The sequence below is a fragment of the Perognathus longimembris genome, chromosome 21 (assembly GCF_023159225.1).
Source record: "Perognathus longimembris pacificus isolate PPM17 chromosome 21, ASM2315922v1, whole genome shotgun sequence".
Lineage (NCBI taxonomy): Eukaryota > Metazoa > Chordata > Mammalia > Rodentia > Heteromyidae > Perognathus > Perognathus longimembris.
In genome coordinates, this window is record NC_063181.1 from 29,499,398 (window position 1) to 29,514,920 (window position 15,523).

The window sequence follows — 15,523 nt, forward strand, 5'->3', positions numbered from 1 at the left end:
AAATAGTACACAGATGAGAAGAATTTAAGCTATAGGACTGTATCTTGAGGGAAATCATGGTCTGGCTCTTTAGTCCTGTACCCCAATCAACCTCTTTAACCTTTGGTTTTTATCTTGTTTGCCTACTTTCTGTGTTGAAAACTCTGAATCAGGGAAATGTAGGGTGAAAGGAGCTGAAGAGCTCATGAAGCCCAACTTAAACATTTTTCAGAAAATGAGAGGTCCTGAGAGGGTGAGGTCATAGCTGTAGTAACAGAACTGGAACTAAAGTCCTGATTTTCAAGGTCTGAGCACCAACAATTGAGAACCTGTTACTATCAGACAAAAATCAGTAACACCATTTTATTTTAGGAGAGCACTAATTATGAAAAACAAATTAGAGCAACAAATTGTACAAAAACAAATTGTAGTCAGGTTAATTCTGGAATTCCTCTTCAAGACTTAGCTAAGCAAGGTGATGCATGCCTGTAATCCAAGTGCTTGGGAGACTTAGGCTAGAGGACATCGAATTCAATGCCAGCATTGGCTGCTCTTGTGAATGAAGGTACTGAAACTAGAACTTTGAGTTTACTGGTACACACCTTCATAATGGGCAGTTGGAACCTATCATTAGCAACTTCCTGATCTCTCTGGCTATTACTATGTGTAAAGATGAGGAAACATCTTTGATCTACTAGTTTGCTTAGCTTTCTTCCAAGAGCAGTAGGTAATTTTCTTATTAGCTAGTTCAGGTTCACTTCATACTGAAAATTTTCTCTTAACATGACTCTCCTAAATAATGGTGATTTGGAATAAAACTTTTCAGTGCAGTAAGTTATATCAAGGCAGAACTTTAAATTATAATATCATACCTACTCAATTGAATATATTTCCTTCGTTTCTCCTTATATATCTTATAAGACAGAATTGTATGGCTCTTTTTCCATCTAAAATCATGAATTACCTGTGGTATTTGGACTCCAGTGTGATTAGGCTGTCTCCCTTGTAGAGCCATTTTTCTCTAATTTAGAATATAAAAAGGAAATTACATTTCCTTCCACTCTTAAGAAACTTTAGCCTCATAATGGTTCCATACTGGAAAGAACTCTGAACCATTGAGCTTCATTTCAAGCCAATAATTTTTCAAGCACCAGAATTTTCATTAATTCAAGTAATCTTCCTATAGACATATATGCCCTATATTTCACTAATTCACATAGTCTTAAGTATAGGCATAACTGTCCCATTGCTCTTACTCTTCAAATTACTAGCAAACACTGTAAAAATGGTAAGTCACTTCTATTTAGACAAGTATTTATTAGGTCTCCCAGTGGACAGAGTATATCCTAGGAAATATAGAAATAGTTATAGAAGACTACAATAGAATTCCTTTCCCAAACATGGTAACTCTCATATGACATATGTACTCAGTGCTCCAAAGGAGAAAGATATGACCTTCTTGGAGACTTCATTTACAAAAGAGCAGTTAGGAAAGAAGAGTGTCTTTTTCCTAAAAGAGCTTAAACCTGAAAAGGAAAGGATTTTTTTTAAGTTTTGTCATAAAAGATATAAATGGATGATAAAATACAATAGCTGAAATACGATTTTATTCTCTCCAAAGTAATATTTCTGGCAATTTTTCATTAATGAGTCTTTATGAGAATTGTGTGCAATATAGTCTACATTAGGAACATGTTATGAATATTAAGTGTGTTAAAATCAGATCTATAAATATAAAGTGTGATATAAATTGCTTTTATTGGTACATTTCATTTCCTACTGTGTCACTTGTAACTTTTGTTTGTCATATTTTAGACCTGGAATGGCCAAATTTCAAGGTGAAGTTCAGAGTTTGAAACTGGATGAAGATTCAGTTATAGAAGGAGTAAGTGACCAAGTGCTTGTGGCTGTTGTGGTCAGTTTCACTTTGATTGCTACCCTGGTATATGCACTTTTCAGGTAAGGCTAAAGGACAGATGAATTCAGACACTGTATTTTCAAGGGTTACCAACTCTTGATTCTCTTCTAGTGATATATAATACTAAAGCAAGTAGCTGATCTCAGTGATTATATAAACTTACTAACTTATTTCATTTTTAATTGAACTCTGAATGCTAATATATTTTTTTGTACTACCAGAAAATATTTGAGTTTATCATCCATATTTTGATTAAAATGTTACTATTTCCAATATATTATCATAATTTAAAATAATTAATTTTCATTGGGATAGAGGCATGATTCAAGTGGTAGAGTGTCTGCCTACCAAGTGTGAGGCCCTGAGTTCAAACCACTACTACCACCGTCACCAACAAAAGATAAATGTTTATTTAAAAGATCTGGTACCAGTAGCTCATGCCTGTAATCCTAGCTACTCAGAGATCTGAGGATCTCTGCTTGAAACCAACAAGGGCACAAAAATCTGTGAGATGCTTAACTCAGTCAGCAAAAAGCAGGAAGTGGAGATATGAATCAAGTGATAGAGTGCTAGCCTTGAGGGAAAAGCCAAGCAGAACTCCAGGCCCTGAGCCTAAGCCCCAGTATTAGCATACACAAAAAATTATAATAATATACTTCTATATATACTTAAAGGCAACTACATCAGTATGTCAGAGAGATATCTGCAGCCTTATGCTCACTGCAGCATCATTTACAATATCTAACATATAGAATAAACCCAAACGTCCGCTGAAAGAAAACTGGCTAAAGAAGAAGCAAGCATATGTGTAACACAATGAAATACATATTTTTTGTGTATGTGTGCCAGTATTGGGGCTTGAACTCAGTCTCTTAGCTTTTTCTAGCACTGACTGCTTGAGCCACTCCTCCACTCCTGGCTTTTTGCTGGCTAGTTGGAGATAAGAGTCTCACAGACTTTCTTGCCTGAGCTGATTTCAAACCACAATCCTTAGATCTCAGCCTCTTGAGTAACTAGATGTGAGCCACCAATGCCTGGCTCCAATACAGACTTTAAAAGGCGAGAAATCTGCAAGCACCAGTGGCTCACCTCTGTAATCCTGGCTACTCAGAAGACTGAGATCAGAGGATCTCAGTTTAAAGCTATTCTGGGCAGGAAAGTCTGTGAGACTTATCTCCAATAAACCAAAAAACAAAAACAAAAAAAAACCCCAAACCCAAAAAACTGGAAGTGAAGTTGTAGAGTGCTGCCTTGAGTGAAAAATCTCAATGATAGTGTCTAGGCCCTGAGGTCAAGCCCCAGGACTTGTATAAAAATAAGATAAAAATTCTCTCAATTAACCTAATTCTCTGAATTAACCTGGAGGGCACAGAGCTAACTGAAATAATACAAGAAAATAATACAAGAAAAATATTCCATGATTTCATTTATATGTATAATCTAAAATGGTTAAACTCACCATAGTGGGGCTGGGGATATGGTCTAGTGGCAAGAGCGCCTGCCTAGTATATATGAAGCCCTTGGTTCGATTCCCCAGCTCCACATATACAGAAAATGGCCAGAAGTGGCGCTGTGGCTCAAGTGGCAGAGTGCTAGCCTTGAGCAAAAAGAAGCCAGGGACAGTGCTCAGGCCCTGAGTCCAAGGCCCAGGACTGGCAAAAAAAAAAAACAAACCTCACCATAGCAAAGAGTAGAATGAGTTCAGCCACCATTGGCTTAGGGAAATTTTTGTAAAAGGATATAAAATTTCAGTCAGGATATATATTATAAAGAAGAGAATGAGAATGAAGGAAAAAAACTCCACAAATCACAAAAGCATAGTAAAGTAACCCATTAAGATAATTTTATAAGATTAATTTTAAGTATCCTTGCCATTATTTTGTAGTTTCTGTATTTTGAATATTATTCATACAACAAAATGGGAGAAACTAGTTCTGGGGATTGAACTCTGGACCGTGATTTGACCTACTACTTGACCAATCCTTTTTTTGTTTTGTTTTTCATTATTGCTAGATATATAATTTGCAAACTTTTTTTTCTTTCCAGTCTATGGATTGCCTTTTCACTTTTTTTTTTTTTTTTTTGCCAGTCCTGGGGGTTGAACTATAGGGCCTGGGTGCAGTTCCTGAGCTACTTTGGCTGACAGGTAGCACTCTACCCCTGGAGCCACAGAGTTGCTTCCAGCTTTTTCTGTGATGAATTGGAGATAAGACTCTCACTGACTTCTCTGTCTGGGCTGGCTTTGAAACTTGATCCTCAGATCTCAGCCTCCCGAGTAACTAATATTGCAGGTGTGAGCCACCTGCACCTAGTCTTTTCAGTCTTTTGATAATATATTTTGCTACACAAGAGGTGTTTTGTTTCGTATTTTGTTTCCTCCAGTCCTAGCGATTGAACCCAGAGCTTTGCCCATGCTAGGCAAGCACTCTACGTCTAGAGCCATGCCTATCATCTTAGTCTTTTCCCATTTTGGCCTAGAGAGTGATTCTTCTATTTACATTCCCTGAGTAGCTAGGATGACAGGGCATGCCACAGTGTATAGCTCTATATAGATTGAGAGAGAGGTCTTGTGAACTTTTTACCCAGGGTAGATCTTGGAACCATGGTCCTCTCTATTCCAGCTTCCCTAGTAATTAGGACCACTGTGCCTGTGAAAATCCACCAAAACTTAAGATATTTCAATGTAGTTAAAGAAGTTTCATTACCTTTATGGTTCACTATTGTTTAGATATTTGACTTTAAAAGCAATTTAAAGCCAAATATTAAATTGCTTTTAAAGTCAAATATTAACGGAACTATTTGTTATATTTTGTTAGCATTCTTTTATAAAATCTGCATATTTTACTAAACATTGAATAATTATGGGATGGATATCTTTAGGTTTTTCCCTATCCCTTTAGAACATTGGAGTTCTTGCTTCTGTTGGATGTGGCTTACACAGAAAGCAAACACTCTTGTATAGATTAATCTTAAGATCGTATAGATTTAAAAATGGTTCTTAATGTTTAAGCTTAGAGAGAAAAGTCTATAGCTAAATGAAATTAAGCTATGATTGACATGTAAATCTTAACATCCAGCAGCCTAGCAGCCACTTCTAATTTCTGTTTCATACCATCAGCTTATACCAGCCATCAGTTTTTTAATCTTCTCTCCTCCATTTTACATGTTAATGTCCAGATGTTAGTAGCATGTTTGGTTCTGGCTTTTCTATAAGCCATGTGATATTTTTTGCTTCCTCTCCCCTCAAACCTGAAAAGTTAACGGGCTGGGGATATGGCCTAGTGGCAAGAGTGCCTGCCTCATATACATGAGGCCCTGGGTTCGATTCCCCAGCACCACATATACAGAAAATGGCCAGAAGTGGTGCTGTGGCTCAAGTGGCAGAGTGCTAGCCTTGAGCAAAAAGAAGCCAGGGACAGTGCTCAGGCCCTGAGTCCAAGCCCCAAGACTGGCAAAAAAAAAAAAAAAGAAAGAAAGAAACCTGAAAAGTTAAGAGGACTGAATTAAATGTCGAAGAGCATAGATATGTATAATAATATGTAGAAATGCATATTTTAAAGGCATTTCAAAAAAGAAATGTGCTAATCAGCACATTTTTATATTACTATATATAGTTATATTTACATTATTATATGCTTGTTTTACTACATGTTATTATATATAGCATATGTAATATATGCTATATATTACTATATATTATATAACTAATAATAAATTATAAAAATAAAGATATATTATACATAATGTATTGTATGTTATCTATATTAGTTATTATATTTACATTGTACTTATACTATTATATAATCATCACATTGTTTATATTATTTATGAGCTTTCCATTACACAAAGCTCCAAAGTGCTAGGCCTCTGGATTTTTTTATTTGCCAGTTAAACCTAATATTAGCCAGTGATCCAGGATCACTGGTGAGGAGGACCTCACCACAGAGTAGCCTGGAATGTAAAATCCTGGAATTAGAATAAAATTGTATATCCTTAGTTATTCTAAGGATAATAAGTTACCAGTTATTCTGAGCCAAAAATGACAGTACAAAGGAAAACACATTAATGTGACAATATTTACAATCAAGATTTGTTATATTCTATTTAACAGAAATGTACATCAGAACATTCACCCAGAAAATCAAGAGCTAGTAAGGGTACTTCGAGAACAACTTCAAACAGAACAGGTACTTTATATGTGCATTTATATAAATGGATATTATAACTCTCCTTGCAGATGCGGTTATGATGAAACATTTGTAAATTACTTTGAGAAATTACAGCTTTTTTTCTTCTTCCAATTGCCTTAAATTGGTCTATAGATTATATATTTTCAGATTAAGCAAATTGCCTAGCTTTATTCTGGTCAGATATTTTCATGTTTTTAGTTTTACTGACAAGTCAGTAAACTTCCTATTATTTATTTGTACAGAAACAATCACTCTGATTTACTGTAACAATCACTGTAATCACTGTAATGTGACCTTAACTGAAATGCAGTGGAAACTCTACTTTTTAATGTATATATCCTTCAAAGAAATGACTGGGAAGGGTGCCTGCTCATTGTCTCCTCTCCCCTTTTCTTCAGTGGTGAAAGTTAACAAAGTGGATAGACAAAGAAAAAACTTTCCTACTCTGCCTCTTCTTTTTTACCAAATAAAATCGTTAAGAACCAGAAATGAAATATAGTTTAGAAAGGCTGGAACAAGTGGGATATTGTATATATCTGAATCAAGATAGCAAGCACCAAAAACAAAAATTGAAAATGCTTTCTGCTAGGTACTAATGGCTCATGCCTATAATCATAGCTACTCAAGAATGAGACTGAAGATAGCACCAAAAAGAAAAAAATACCTTCCTACTCAAAGTTCAGTCCCAAGAAAGTTTTTTAGTTTACCAATTCAACAAATATTTCTTGAACTTCTATCTTATGCCACACATTGTAGGCACTGGAAATTTAATTGTGAACTAAATTCATTTCACTAAATTGTGGAAAAAAATCTTATGATCATGGAATTTCAATTCATTGACACAAAAATAGTTTCAGTTTATTAATAGTACTTTTTTTTACAGAACTATGTTATCAATTATTCATGTCGGAATAGTGTTTTATAATTTACAAAGTAACGTCACAAACAAGCATCTTATTTAATCTTCAAACATGATAAACAAGGTGACTATTCTAATAATATGTATTGAAACATTAGATGACTAATTTACTTAAATTCATACTACCGATTATATAAAGAGGCTCAGCTATACTGGATCTTCTTTGTTCTGTGGTCCCATTCATCTACCTCACACCTTCCTCAGATTAGTATTAAGCTACTGACATTGGCCTTTTCTGTGTTGTTCAACATGGTAACCACCAATAACATGTGACTATTTAAATTTAAGGTAATTGCTGGGCACTGGTGGCTTGCCTCGTTACCCTAGCTACTCAAGGAGACTGGGATCTTAGGACTGCAGTTCAAGTCTAGCCTGGGCAAGAAAGTCTGTGAGATTCTTAGCTCCAATTAACGACTAGAAAACCAAAAGTGGCACTGTGGCTCAAAGCGGTACAGCAGTAGCCTTGAACAAAAGAGCTTGGAGATAGCCCAGGCCCTGAGTTGAATCCTCATAACCAACAAAAATTAATTAATTAACTAAGTCATTAGATTTTAATTAAAAATTAGGTTCAGTACTTTAGGTGCAGTAGCCACTTTTCTAGTGTGTAGTAGCCACATGTGGATATGGGTTACCATGATGAATAGCACAAATAAAAGACATCTATCTGTTCAGGAAGCTCTATTGGACAGCACTGGTCATTTTTTAAAAAATCAATTTCTATAAGGAAAAAAGGAGAACACCTACAAAACTGTTTGATACTTAGTGGTCTAGATTTCTTTTTCTTTTTGTACTACTGGGGTTTGAACTTAGCAACTTGCTTATACAAGTGTTCCACCACTTAAAGCACATATCTTGCCTTTGACATCTGTTTTTCTTTTTTGGTGATTCTAAGGATGGCACCCAAGGCCACACAAGTGCTAAGCAGGCATTCTACTATGAAATATGGAGCTACACTCTAGGCCTGGTATTTCTTACCCTTCACCTCATGCTGGAGCTCATACTCGTTACTCAGAATACCTTACCAATATGGAAAAAGTAAATAACAACCCCCTTATTTTTTATTCAAGCTGACATTTTAAGTTTTAATCAAGGTTTTTCCCTAAATTGTGTTCAAGATGAAGGTAAACTAAGAGCCAGTGGCTCACGCCTGTAATCTGAACTACTCAGGAGGCTGAGATCTGATGATTGAGGTTTAAAGCTAACCCCAAACAGAAAACTTCTCAAGACTGTACCTACCAAGAAAATTGGACTAGAAGTGTTGCTCCAGTGACAGAATGAGAGCTGTGAGAGAAAAAGCTAAGTGAGAGTACAAAGGCCTTGAGTTCAAGCCCTGGTTCTGCCACACACATTCTCTCTCTCTGCCTTTCTCTCTCTCTCTCTCTATCTCTTCGTCTCTCTCTCACACACACAAAGAAGGTAGAAATAAAGCCTCAACATAGCTTCATAAGTTTATCAGACCTATATGACCTTAAATATTGCATGTCTAAACTGTCATTGTTAATAGCTCTGGGTGTGAAGTGTGATGTGGACACATGTCTTCTCACCAGGGTGTACCTACTACTGCTCGACAGCAGTTCTACACTGAAATGTACTGTCCAATCTGCTTACATCAAGCCTCTTTCCCTGTGGAAACGAACTGTGGACATCTTTTCTGTGGTAAGCAAACAATGATATATACTTAGGTGAAATGGTATTTATACCAAGACCTACTTGTGTACATGAGCTGGATTCCTGTTTTTCTTTCAGTCACATTTCTTGAGTAGGACAGACTCCTTTTGATGTCCTGCTCTACTTGTTGACTAAGTATATTTTGCATTTAAATATTACATTATTTATTTAATATATATTTATTTATTTATTACTTAATATTTGGCATTTGTGAATTCAAAGGTTAAAAAAAATTCAGTTTCAGAGTCAAAAGCAAGGTGTTTCTTTACATAGTAGTTTACTGAATCTCCTTGTTCTTCACTTTTTGATAGTTATTATCCAAACTTTCCAGGGCATAGAGTTTGTTTTTTGAAGAACCCTGGCCTTCCCTTACTTCTATCTTCCTTTACAGAGTATGTTATTGAACAATACTTCCGTATGTCACTTCATGTCACCTGACCCATACAATTAAAAACTGAGACCCCAAAATGTTAAGAAATGTAATAAAAGGTAACACAGCTGCTAAGTAATATGCTGAGAATTTTTCTCTTTTCTAATTAAAAATTTTTATTTTATTTTTAATTAGTATATATTAGTAGTACATGTAGATTTCATATTCCACGAATGTGCACTGTGTGCTTTGCACAAGTTTACCCCCACTCCCTTTTCAAACATTGATGGGTTTCATACATACACATCTGTACTATACCTCATCCCCTTCACCCCTCAATATTCTTTCCTTCACACCTTCCTAATCCCACTTATCCTCCCCTACACAGTCCCCTGTGGGTTTTGTTTATTGTTGTTATTGTTATTTTTATTGTTGTTGTCAGTCCTGGGCTTGAACTCAAGGCCTGGGTGTTTTCTCTGAGCCTTTATGCTCAAGACTCATGCTCTACCACTCTACTTCCAGCTTTTTTGGTGCTTAATTGGAGATAAGAATCTCATGGAATTTCCTGCCTGGGCTGACTTTGAACCACAGTCCTCAGATCTCAGCCTCCTGAGTATCTAGTATTACAGACAACAGCCACTATACCCAACTAAGGCCAGGTTTTAAACCTACATCTGTCTTCAAGTCCTATGCTGATTTCTATGTGATGGGGTAGCTTTCACAATAGAGAACATTCTGAGAACTAAGCTCTATTTAGATCTGTCCAGTCATTACACCTATTTTTTTTATTAGTAGTACTGTTTCTTTCTGTTTATTAAAAAGTTAAAGCTAGGTGCTGGTGGCTCATGCCTGTAATCCTAGCTACTCAGGAGGCTGAGATCTGAGGATCACAGTTCAAAGCCAGCCCAGGCAAGAAAGTCCATGAGACTTATCTCGAGTTAACCACCAGAAAACTGGTGGCACAAAGGGGTAGAGCAGTAGCCTTGAACAAGAGCTCAGGGACAGCATCTAGGCCCCAAGTTCAAAGCTCCATGACTGACAAAGAAAAAGAAGTTATTGGGATTTTTTTACCCTTTGAATTTACAGAAAATAAATAAAAAGGGCTAATATATAGGACAGGGTATCACCTCATACATACCAAATGTGGCTTTGAACCACAGTCCTCAAATCTGAGCATCCTGAGTAGCTAGGATTACAGGTGTGAGCCACCTGGTTTGTTTGTTTCTCAATCCAGGGTCTTGGAAATGTACTTTAGGCCACTAGTCCTGAATTCACTTTGTAGCCCACAAAGGCCTCAAACTTGAGATACTCTTTCCTCAGCCTCCTATGTGCTAGGATTGCAGGGCACTATCCGTGGCTTTCCTATGGCTTTTGCCTAACAAATTATTATTATTATTATTTTTTTTTTTTTGGACAGTCCTGGGCCTTGGACTCAGGGCCTGAGCACCATCCCTGGCTTCTTCCCTCTCAAGGCTAGCACTCTGCCACCTGAGCCACAGCGCCCCTTCTGGCCGTTTTCCATATATGTGGTGCTGGGGAATCGAACCGAGAGCTTCATGTGTAGGAGGCAGGCACTCTTGCCACTAGGCCATATTCCCAGCCCAAATTATTATTATTATTTTAATTTTTATTGTCAAACTGATGTACAGAGTGGTTACAGTTTCATACGTTAGGCTTTGGATATATTTCTTGTATTGTTTGTTACCTCCTCCCTCATCCCCCCCTTCCTCCTCCCCCTTACCCCTCCATGAGCTGTTCAGTTCATTTACACCAAACAGTTTTGCAAGTATTGCTTTTGTAATTGTCTTTTTTACCCTGTGTCTCTCGATTTTGGTATTCCCTTTCAGTTTCCTAGTTCTAATACCAGTATACACGGTTTCCAATGTACTCAGATAAGATACAGAGATAGTGCACGTACAACCACAGGAAAGGATACAGGATCATAAATAATAGAAGCTACGGTTTCACATAGCACATTGAAAGTAGTCACAACAGTGATATAACAATTGTTTCCATAACATGAAGTTCATTTCACTTAGCATTTATCATATGGGAATTAATTTGTGTTATTCATTCCCAGGACAGGAAGGTTCTTCTCACAAGAACCTTGACCCATGACCTTCCCTGAACTGTACTAATTATTTTCTTGTTTTAGTCATATGTTGGAAATTATACTACAATATACTGAAGGATCAGATGAGTAGTTTTCTTTTGTTTTTTCGTAGTATTGGCTATGGAATCCAGCTTGAGACTGTGCTATGCAAGCATGCTATACATTTCTAGTCTCAGACTGGGAAAACTTAGTAGCCACTAGAAAAGGCAGGAACCTTTAATCCATCTGACATTGCTTTGAGTCTGAAGATGCTCTCAGTCATCCTCTAGCACAATTCTCCAAGCAGGGGTTAACAATCAAAGAGTTTTGGCAAGCAAACTTATTTGTCAACTCAGGCTTAGCTAATATACTGATAATCCTAAATTGTGCTCTTCTATCTTATCACCTTGCATAACCAGCAAATACTAATAAAAAAAACAATAACAGACAGGTTTTTTTGCAGTTGTAACCTATATTCTTGAATTCCCTAGTAGGTTTATCAGGTCTTATTCTCATCTTGCAAATGAACAGATTTAGAGAAACTGTTACCCAGATGAAAGTGATTGAGTCCTCTCTTCTGCTACTCTACTTAGGTGATACCCTTTTATATGTAGGGAGAAAATTGAAAAATAGGAAAACAGCAAACATGTAATCTCAGACTTGAATTAACTAAAGTGTTTGCTTGGGGGGTAGGCATAGCTGTATACAATGTAGGCAAGTGGTTGTTACATAATTTGTAAAACAAGACTACATACAGCCCACTCTGCAAAAAGACAGGAGGCTAAATTTAGTGCCTGTTAAAACAGGTGGAGTTCTTGTGTGAAAACATAGTAAAAACATCACTAAAGGCAGTAATAGTGATGTCAACACATTAATAACTTTTGTTTTCATGTAGTTCTCATTTGCAATTAGATTGCTCAAAGAACTCAGTAAAAATTAATATGCCACTTTGTGAGAATGGACATCAGATAAATTGTTTAGCTTTTAAATTGATATTGAAATTCATGGATTCATTCTTTCCCACAAGTACAGAAATGTCCACAGGAGTCTCTGCTTACCCATCTGTTTATTCACCAGTGTCCTCACACACCATTAATTTCTGCCCTTGGCATGTGCTTTGTGTTTTTTAAACAGAAATAAAATTTGGAACAGAAACTTACAGTGTGATTTGTTGGCTTCTATATTCAAAATGACCTATATAGTTTTATGCATTTTACATAGAAAATACAGTGTCTCTATGGAGCCTCATAGTATTGATACAGTTAATACTTGTTTTGGGCCTTGGGGGTTGTGGCTCAAGTCTAGCAAATGCAAACATCTGAGTTCAAACCCCAGGATTACAAAACAAAACAAAAGAAAGCTTGCCTTTGGTTGTGTAAAAAGTTCTCTTGCTTAACTAATCCTTAAATTATTCTCAAATGCTTGGGAATTGTTGCCAGATCTGAATTTGCCTGAGGAATTAGGTGAAAGAACTGGACTGGTGTTTTTTGTTGTTGTTTTGTTCTGGTCCTGGGGCTTGAACTCTGTTCCTGGGTGCTGTCCCTGAGCCTCTTTGTGCTCCAGGCTAGCACTCTATCACTTGAACCACAGCACCACTTCTGCCTTTTTCTTTCTGATAGTTTTCTTCTAAGAGTCTCATGGACTTTCCTGGCTTAGAACTGGGATGACAGATGAGAGCCACTGGCTCCCAGCAAAAGAATTGTTTTGAAATAAAGTGATCCTGTTAAATATTTGAAACTCTCTCAGGATAAATGCACTTCAGTGTTAATGTTTTCTTTTTTCTACTAGGTACCTGTATTACTGCATATTGGAGATATGGTTCATGGCTTGGAGCAATCAGTTGTCCAATCTGTAGACAAACGGTAATGTTTTAGAAAATATTTATACTATTTATTTTGTAAATTTTAATAGTGATTATATTTAAAATTTTTCCTATTAGCTCAGTTTTTCAAATTAATGGTTCTGTGGTTTACTCAATTGTAATACAAACCAAAAAAACAAACAAACAAAAAACCTCACCATTATGACATGAGAATTCTTGTTTGACATATGATGTTTGTCATGAAAAACTAAAAAATTTTCCTGCCAAAACATGTCTTATTACCATATCAGCAAAGGAATAAATGTAAGCATCTGTTTCCCTATTTCTTTTATTTTTTATACACATACTATGCATTTCTTTTAGAAAAATAATTATTTTACCCTTTTCATTTATATTTAATATGCCCTGTTCTATCTGAACTTTGCATAAAAGAAACTATATAGTATTATTTTATGTGTGTACAACACACACACACACACACACATACAGACTTTCCCCTTTTCTTCTTGTTTCTGGTTTCAAACTCTGTCTCATTCACATTTTCCTTTTTGCCAGTCCTTGGGCTTGAACTCAGGGCCTGGGTTCTGTCCCTGACCTTTTTTTTTTTTTTTTTAAGTCAAGGCTAGTGCTCTACCACTTGAGCCACAGCTCCACTTCCGGCTTTTTGGTGGTTGAGATAAGAGTCTCATGGGCTTTCCTGCTCAGGCTGGCTTCAAAATATGATCCTTGGTCCCAGCCTCCTGAGTAGCTAGGATTACAGGCGTGAGCCACTAGTGTCTGGCTACATATTCCTATTTGGTTAGGAGAATACTGACTTTTCTTTTATTGGCTGTATGGTTAATTTGATGATGTGTGAAACACACAATTTGTCTGAAACTAATTTGCCAATGCTACTTGTCTTTTGTCATAGGCCAGCAACATGGAGCTATGGTATTATGTGTTGCATTAAAGAATTCTACCACATGTCCCAGAGTAGAGAACTAATATACACTGAGCTTTTCTTGACTCTATTCAGGGCCTCTCATGGACATATGTGTATTAACAGATGACACCTATGTACCACTTGTATGTTTAGAGACTAGTAGGGTGGAGATGAAGTTGCCCTAATATGATAGCTATTGGTTTCCTAATTGTAGTCATTTATCCCAGAGGCAAGACAGCTGGCAAATACTATTCCACCTTCCGTTTCACTGGGCTCCTGTAGTAAATAATCATAGAAATAATGCACAGGATGCTCTTAGTGAACTTCACTTTGTTCTGTACAATAACATACACAAACTAACCTACCCACCTTTCAAGGTTTGCATTGGAAGCTTTCTGGACCCCAGAGACAGAAGTAGTCCTTACTCTCATAGCAGTATTACACCACCACCCACAGTCCCATTTAACAGGCTGTAGAACAAGTCTTCCTTCCTTTCTACCATGAATATTGAGGTCATCCAGGGGCAGGGCCATGGCTTCTTTTTCTTTTCCTTTTTTAAAATATGGCACTAACAAAGTGCTTGGATCATTGTAGGTACTCAATACCTGTTGGAAAATGCATTTCTATTAATTAGTGAAGTTAGAGGTGGCTGTTCATATTTGATGTCTTTACCACTGTCTAATCACTCCTTTGTTTAATAAGAGACCATCTAGAACAGTGGGAAACCTGATTTTATACCTTGTATTGAGAAAGGATAAAAAAAAACAACAGCTGGACAATTTTACGATTTCTTCCTATGTTTACCCTCAGCAATATCTATTTTCTGTGGGTTATTACATTTTGTTTTTCTGTGTGTGTGTGTGTGTGTGTGTGTGCACATGAGCACACATGCACAACTAATTTGGGATTTGAACTCAGGGCCTGTGCACTGTTCCTGAGGTATTTTGCTCAAGGTTAGTGTTCTACCACTTGATCCATACCTCTACTTCTGGCTTTTTGGTGGTTAATTTGAGATAAAAGTCTCACAGACTTTCCTGCCTAGCTGGCTTTGAACTATGATTCCTAGATTTTACCATCCTGAGTAGCTAGAATTATAGACATGAGCCCCTAGCACCTAGCCATTACATTTTTTTAATTGGTCTTGGGACAGTTGTTCACTCTCCTTGTAACAGCCATGGAAGACACAAGGTATATGATAGCAATGCCAAGAATTATGTCTGTTACAGTGTATGAGAGTTGGTCCTTGAAGTTACTTAATCTCCACATTATTGCAGCACTAAAAGATATGTCAATACCTGGAAAAATAAAGAATTAATGAGTGATTATTTTAATGCAAAAGAAAAAAATTCATTTCTTTCTGAAAGTTGTGTGTGTGTGTGTGTATGTGTGTGTAGTGATACATATTTTTGTCCAGTGAGGATGTATCCCTAAATATTGGTGTTAGTAATATACCATTAAGTGGTATTTGACATCTGTTATTACTTTGTTATTTAGTTTTGATGTTTCAATATTCACATTGCTTCCATCTTAGCTACCATTCCCTACATGGATACAGTATATAAGAATTCAATCTTTCTATTCCTGCTTGTATCATGAATATATACTTAAATTTTTAAGTAAAATTAGGCCTGTGTAGAAAAATA

General features: G+C 36.5%; 1 protein-coding gene across 3 annotated transcripts in view; it reads left to right on the top strand.

Moving 5' to 3' along the window:
- Positions 1-15,523, top strand: part of Rnf170 (ring finger protein 170) — a 30,621-nt gene that overhangs the window by 4,024 nt on the left and 11,074 nt on the right. For all 3 annotated transcript variants that reach the window (XM_048330493.1, XM_048330494.1, XM_048330492.1), the window contains 4 exons: positions 1,795-1,938; positions 6,009-6,084; positions 8,554-8,662; positions 12,925-12,998. In XM_048330493.1, coding sequence (XP_048186450.1) covers positions 1,795-1,938; positions 6,009-6,084; positions 8,554-8,662; positions 12,925-12,998 — 403 coding nt within the window. The remainder of the gene's footprint in view (positions 1-1,794; positions 1,939-6,008; positions 6,085-8,553; positions 8,663-12,924; positions 12,999-15,523) is intronic.